The sequence below is a fragment of the Terrapene carolina genome, unplaced genomic scaffold, assembly GCF_002925995.2.
Source record: "Terrapene carolina triunguis isolate 2854851 unplaced genomic scaffold, T_m_triunguis-2.0 Scaffold33891, whole genome shotgun sequence".
NCBI classification, from domain to species: Eukaryota; Metazoa; Chordata; order Testudines; family Emydidae; genus Terrapene; species Terrapene triunguis.
In genome coordinates this window covers 9,118,660-9,126,282 of record NW_020698242.1, presented here as the reverse complement: position 1 = coordinate 9,126,282, position 7,623 = coordinate 9,118,660, and the positions used below count along the sequence as shown (strand labels likewise).

Sequence of the window (7,623 nt, the reverse complement as noted above, 5' to 3'; positions counted from 1 at the left end):
CTTGTTAAATATTTACTATTCAAGTCCATTATAGAAGATCATTAAAATGCCTCTTTTGTTTTGTAACTTTGTTTGTTTCCTAGTTATATTATCAAATCTAGATAACTTTATAAAAGTTGTTTGATTCCAGGTGATGTGGTAAGAAAATCTTCTGCTTTTAATGAATAGAAAAAGTTAAAGATTTTCAAAAGTATCTATGCCACTCTTGAAAATCTGACTCATCATTGAGACTTGTTGATATAAACTGATAGGCAATAACATTTACCAGAGTTTGTTGACCTGACAGTTAAAATATGGAATAAGTTGATCAATGTAGAGGGGAGACTTAGGACCAGGGCTCACTTGACATTATGGATATTTTTCTCTCAATATATCTAAGCTTGAAATGATATGAATATTTTTATGTTATTGAATAAATTAATGAGATTAGCAGAAAGATTAAATTATTAGTGTTCTAATAAGACTCAACGTAGCTTTCCCCAGTTTTTAATAGGAAACAAACATTTGGAAAAATTAGCTATCACTTCCTGTAAAAAGTATAATTCAGTTAAACTAAAAGCTTTCATCACAGTGTGACTACTTACAATTTTAAAATATATAGTTTGTATACAAAGTACATACAAAAATCTAAAATTACTTTGGAAATCTTGCTATGAAAACTAAATTAAGCAGTTACATCTTCACAATCTTAAAATGGTGTTTGATGTAGTTAAGTGGCGTTTACTGGTAAATAAGTCTGTTCCTTGCTACCGAAAATGGTTCTGCAAGGTAAAAATTACAAATTGCCACAGTGTTTTACTGCCACACAAAATTTGAATTAACATATGCGAATATATTTTAGAATACATTTCTGTCAACATGCCTAGTAATAGCTTTATGGCAGCCTAAATGGTGTATTTTCAACTATTCCTATAACAGTGTACCTATTTCCAGTTCAATAGCAGTTGTGCTTATAACTAGTTGTCTAAAATTATATTCTTCAATTTCTGGGTTAACTCTTGTATGGTGGAACTGGTGGCAAGATAGCGTTTAGTATAAAATGTCATCCTTAGAAATAGTAGTGAGCATCTTGCTATAAAAGCCTTGACACTAACATCTAAACGGTGAATTTGGTGGTGTCTCAGCTCTATATTGAAGCTTGTGGGATTTGCAGTGTCATGGGAAATCTCACTGCTTAACTACTGGGGCATGGTGAATGAGTGGACTTTGAAGTATTTAAGTTGAGATTATAATGCTCCTCACCAGTTCAGGTCTTTGCAGCTTTTTATCATTCGTTATAGCAAGTATTCACTGCTCAGTTTTAAAACACACTTAATTTCCAAAGTTCTGTTAGTAAGCAAGCCCAGTCTACGTAAAACTAAAATTTTGAATTGGTATTGTAAACTATAGACTGATTGGATTGGATTTGTTAGAGTTCATATACAAAAAAAGAGTTTTTATTGGGGCGGGGGCGGTAGGGAGACACACCTATGGTGCTCCAAGAAGTGATTTTGGCAATTCAGTGAAGGGTGCTAGTGCCTGAGTAGTTCTGAGCCCACACCCAGTGATGAAAGATTCTTTCTTGAAGCCAATGCATTAAACAAGGCCTTCTTGAAGAACCAGTTAGTGTGTTTATGGGTGTGTTAAGCACCGATTATTAAAAATACCTAAGACCTTGAGACCCAAGATATTGTTTATAGACAAAGTATGTCTTAATCTGTTTCACTTTATGTACTTCCCATATTACCAAAAAAAAAAAAGCTGTGTAGTAGAAACTGTTGACTGTTAAATAAGAGTAAAGGAAAATTAGAATAAAGTGTCTCTCAAAATTCATAAGAAGTATAACATATTTGAAGACAAATAGATTTTATTATCTTATAACCATGAGAATTTCATCAAAAGTAAACTGGCTACAGTTTTGAGATTAGAAAAGTCATAATCTTTCCAATGTTTGTAACTGGAATCAAGTGTCATTGTCTTTATTTGTGATTACTTGTTAATTCGGCAAAATGGCAAAGACATGAGATCAAGTACACTTTGATAGTTACGCTTATGAATGAATGAAATTAGTGGAAAAGAGGTGGAAGGTTTTTTTTTTTCTTTTTTTCTTACAAATTTTAATCCCTCTAGAACTAACTAAATCATCTCTTAGGTTTTGTCTTCAGTGTAGTGTTAATGCCATTTTGCCTAACTTGAATGAGAATGGTCACACTCATAAACGATGTTTGAGCAGCAGAGAGTTGTGGAGTCCGCTCTGCATTACTAGCTCCAGCAGCAACATGCCCCCTGATGGGCCAGTTAGCTCAAGTGTACAGAATCACTTAACTTGAGCTAGAGCTTTTTATATGTAACAGGAGTCTGGTTAGGAGCAACACTAAGGGCTGGTCTTCACTGTGGGGAGATCGGGAGATCAGTGCTGCTGCAATCAATGCAGCAGGGGTCAATTTAGTGGATCTAGTGAAGACCCACTAAATCGACGGCAGAGCACTCTCCAGTTGACACCGGTACACCACCTCTCTGAGAAGAGTAAGGTAAGTCGACTGGAGAGTGCCTCCCATCGATGCAGCACAGTGAAGACACCGGGGTAAGTAGACCTAAGCTACGTTATCACGTAGCTAGAGTAGCGTAATGTAGGTCAACTTACCCCAGTAGTGAAGGTAAGCCCTAAGTTATACCTTGAGTTAATACTGTAGTGAAGAGAAGCCATAGAATGTGAAACATTGGGGTGTGGACATAGGTTGACAAAACATTCTGCTTCAGTGGAAATTCCCTCCTACTGAACAGGAGGGAAATACCCATTCCTGTGTTAAGATCTGGCAAAGCTCTGTTTTCTCTCCAGAAGAGCTTTCTTAAATCATTTAAGTAACCTGGTCTTTTTACTAGATTGTGTAAATGAGAATCACATCACAAACATTGCAAAGACTGACAATAACAGGCTCCAAATACAACTACTCTTTTCCTGATACTTCTCCACCATCACCCAGAAAATCAGCCTTGCATTAGTGTGTTCTGAGTGTAGAAAAAACAAGCAGCACATTCCCCATTTTTAGAAAACGGGTTGGGGGGAGCCTGAGTGAATTTTTACCATGTAACACCTTTGTCCTTGTCACACACTCCACACTTCCTTCATAAAAATCCTTTTGATTTCATTCTAGCAGTTTGACTAAACCCTTAAAGGCAAGACAATCCAAAGCAAAAGCTTTCAAACTGTTCTTGGTTCACTCTGGGCCTCTTAGTAACGTCAGTAGCTGATTGCCCTAGCTTTTGTGCCTCAGAATAGTTAACCTACTATATATACATAAAAGGAGGCATGTCCCTTTCCTGATTTGCTCACTTACAACAAATCTTTTCAACCCTAAGCAAAGATTCTGACTGCAGTTTTGACATTTGTAGGTAAAGATCATGGATTCTATCCAAGTTTGTGGTAGTTCAGTTGAAACTGAACTGGGACTAATGGGTCGTGGTTTCTCTGGATGACGTTCAGCCTTATGCTAGGCCTGTTTTGATCAAACTGATTTAGGAAATTTTGCTGAGTGCAGGTTCCTATAAGAGGAAAATAATGTCTGTACTAAAATGGGCTTAGTTTGAAAAACATTTTATATTTAATACACTCCGTATTAATGTTGAATAGTCAAACCTGTTCAAATCTGCTGTTAAAAAGTGTTATCTTTCCTAATTTAAGATGATTTCTTCTCTCACTCCATTTTAAATATTTAGGGGGCTGTACCAAAAGGAAATGCCACTAAAGAATACATGGAGAGTTTGCAGCTGAAACCAGGGGAAGTGATCTACAAATGTCCAAAATGCTGTAGTATCAAACCAGAACGTGCACATCATTGCAGGTATATCATTATTTTCTTTAAAGTAAACATTCATAAAGATATTTGAAAGTGAAATTCTAAAAAAAGTGTAAAGTAGCTAATGAACATGGTCTGCAGGTTTCTTGCTTTGATTTAATGAAAGTTTTGCAGACTTTGTACTACAAAACTGTGTATATTTGTCTAAACTTCAGGTGGAGCAGGGAAGAAGCCTAAAAGTTTTAAAGGCTTTCATTGCTATTTGGTAAATTTTGTTGTAGAACAGAAAGTTTTTCCTCTTATCATTTACTCCTTTAGCTAAAACCTTAAAAAAAAAAAAAATCTTTTATATACTGGTCTTACTTTGATATTGGATTCTGGAGTTATTGTTCCGGTTACAAGAGTCATTTTAAATGAAGAAATTAATTTCAAGTACATTTGAAATGGCCACCTCAATGTGTGCTCTTCCTGAAACTTCAAAAAGGTCTGTTCAAAATGACACGTTCCTGAGCATGTGGATTGACTATTCGGTTGTTGTTTTTTTCCTAGGCAGCATGGATAAACAGTTTGTTAAACCAATTAAATATTCTTCAGTTCATTGGAGAATGTTCTGAGTAATGAAAGATGTGATTATCATAATCTTGATTAGGATGTTGTATAAAGTATAGTAAATCTATCTACTTTAAATTCACTCTGTTCCTGTTAGCTTGAAAGCATATTTTAGATGTACCTGTAATGTTCAACCACTGGAAAGATTAACTTAAATATGTCTGTCTCTATGTAAAAATAAGAGACTTGTACATATTTGTATACTATGTATGCATGTTTATATACACAGAGCTACATATGTGTAATGTTTTTAATAGCACCTCTCTGTATAGAGTAAGGCATATCCAGCTGTGTAATATATTGACAGTTTCTGCTCACCTAAAGGATGCGAGTGAACTTTTGTTGGAACTCTAAAATGCAAATCATTATGGAAATAACTGTAAAAAAAATCTGCAGTTGATATAAATTATCTGTTTTGTCACTCTAGTTGTGGTAAGGTTATGGTTGAGAAGTCACTTCCATTATAAGCTGTCTGTCTTGGAGCTGAAATCTTGTTCTTATCTTAGATGTGAATTTTGTTTTAGTATGTGGAGTGGGGAGGAAAAGTTCCATGTAAATATGTAATCATTGTTAAATTATCTAACCGTGAGAGGGGGAGAGTCTCTTCAGTTGAGCCTTCATACATGTTCTTTATACACAGAACTCAAATGCTTTTTGTTTTTAGACCTAACAAGGACTTAGCCTGTAAGGAATGGTGCTTGTGAGGATCAGAGCCTTTGATGATTTCAATTTTAAGTGTTTTCTTTAAGCAATATGATTATATTATTTTCAGAAGGTTACAATTTTACTTTCCCACACTTTTGCAAGCTCATAGGTCAGATGTCCAGATAGACACAAGCATTGTTTAGTCATCAGACAGTAGAACAGGAGCCAAGAAGTGCGTCTCCTAGCCTGGTTCCTGGAAATCTGTCTCCCAAGTTCCTCTGTAACTGGCTCTTTATTGGACTTAATCTCTGCCTTAGCCTACCTATTAAATAGATTGTAATGGTAAAGCACTTTTTAGACCTTCGATTGAAAGGTACTCATGACTATTTTGGTGTCTCTAGGAGTCTTTTTTTGAGTCGTCTTTTACATGCAAAAAATGCTATGGAAATGCTATGATAGCATTAAGATTGAAAATTTAATTGCACAGATCAGGAAAACAACTTTCAAAGCATCCATAACTTGGGGTGGATATGTAGGTTAACACTATATAGGAATGGAAAATGCTCTTGTTAAAAAGGGCAAGCAAGCTTACTTTTGGGAATCATAACTGAGATTGTAATCACATAATAGAGAAAAGTTTCTAACATTGCATTATTTTTCTAAATGCAAGTCTTTAGTGAGTGTTGTTACTTTGGTTGCTTCCTTGGGATGGTTTTAAAATAAACCTATCTGAATATATTTATTGATAATACACCAGAACTATTCATTTATTACTGTTGAAGTTGAAGAGATTTAATTAGGAAAATGAAAAATATTTATTACTTAAATGGGCAGTTTGGGGAAAGACAGCAACAAAAGTAGCAGCTGTTTTATTTTGCACTGTAGAATGTTGAGATTTTGATTGGATTCTTTTGCAACTAACTTCAAGAGAAATGTTGGTTGATAGCCCTTAGGTCTAACAAAGAGATGTGGTGAGAGATTTCTGGAATTTGTCCAACAGACAAAGCCACACACACAAAAAGCAGATATAATTTGAAGGCATGCGTTGAACAGCCCATTGGTACTGGTCCAGCAGTGGAAAAGATGATACTACATCTGAATGTATGTTATATATCATATGCTGCTCCTGATTGAATCTTTTGTAATTTAATGATATAGATAGATTTTATTTCTGAGAAATGAGAGGGAATTGACAATTTACAAATGAAGTTTAGACTGTTCTCTGAAGCATTTTGCCTGTGCGCACATGTTCAGTATATTTGATGGAGCTGTGTGGGTAGTAAAACAGCTGTGAAAATTTCTGGGGGGATTGAAAATCTCCCTTTTAGCAGATATTAGGTCAACTTTTCTATATTCTGAACCAGATTTACAGTTTGGATATCTGTAAGATGAACTAGGTACTTTCTGCCAAATTTTGCTTCTGGCTGTTTTTTTACCTTGAATCTGGAAAGGATTGAAGCTCTACTTACATGGTGTACTTGTAGCTACAGGGTTATTAAAAAATAAAAAATACACACAATTGGATGTACACATTTATCCTTTTTGGAGCATGGCAATATTCATTTTAGTGGGTATGAAACAAGTCTTTTCTATAAAGTCATTTACACTCTCAGAAGTCATGGCATAAATTTTTTTGAAGAAAACATATTGCTCTAAATTGGTAAACCACAACAGACAAAACTAGTTTAAGACCTTTGCTTTGTTCCCTTCAGCTTTCATTAAATTCTGCATATTAATTTTTGGCTGAGACATACTACGTGTTCTTTCCTACAGTGAAATTTAAGATCCTTTTAAAAAAAATAAAAATAAAATAAGTGCCTATTTCTCTCTTCCCGTCCCCCCTCCAAGTATTTGCAAGCGATGTATTCGAAAGATGGATCATCACTGCCCCTGGGTGAATAATTGTGTAGGAGAGAAAAACCAGAGGTTTTTCGTGCTGTTTACGGTGAGTACAGATTACCAACAAATTGTTCTAAATATGAAAATTGCTCGCTATCTAGCCATACCCTTACTTTTGGGGGAATTCTGCACCAAAAAATTAAATATACACAAACATTTTATTTGACAAAATAACACAATATAATCAAGCCAGTTTCAATTATTTTGGTAATTTATTTCAAAATACCTGTTAACAAGTATGTCTCTAACAATATAGACAACAAACAAAGATTCAGGAAGTGTTTTTTGACAAGTAGATTCCTTACTAAGCATATTAATACAGAATTTTGAATAATCAGTCATATGAACTACAATACAGAACTGTATTTCCCACACCCTCAGAAGCAGTACAGAGGCTTGAAGGAATCCAGGGTAACGAAGGAGCTGAGGGAGAGGGAAGTAATTGCTGGGAAGAAGCCTGGGAATGAACCTGGAGGGTGGTTGGGTGTGGGTGGGAGAAGTATGGAACAGTTTTGTACCCAACGGAAAGGGGCAGCACGTCCGGCTCTTCAGTGGCAATTCGGCGGTGGGTCCCTCAGTCCCTTTCGGAGGAAAGGACCTGCCGCCGAATTGCCGCCGAAGAATGAAGCGGCAGCGGTAGAGCTGCTGCCGAAGTGCTGATCGCGGCTTTTTTTTTTCCCGCTTGGGGCGGCCG

General features: G+C 35.8%; 1 protein-coding gene across 2 annotated transcripts in view; it reads left to right on the top strand.

The window, feature by feature from the left end:
* Window positions 1-2,292: 2,292 nt before the first annotated feature.
* LOC112108579 (palmitoyltransferase ZDHHC7) overlaps window positions 2,293-7,623 on the top strand; it is a 14,095-nt gene continuing 8,764 nt past the window's right edge. The window contains exons 1-3 of one of the 2 annotated variants that reach the window (XM_024202774.2): window positions 3,735-3,821; window positions 5,977-6,131; window positions 6,879-6,975. In XM_024202774.2, the coding sequence (XP_024058542.1) occupies window positions 6,904-6,975 (72 nt within the window). In that variant the 5' untranslated portion in view covers window positions 3,735-3,821; window positions 5,977-6,131; window positions 6,879-6,903. Of the gene's footprint in view, window positions 3,822-5,976; window positions 6,132-6,878; window positions 6,976-7,623 lie in introns of both variants that reach the window. The other variant, XM_024202773.2, reaches the window with a different exon arrangement.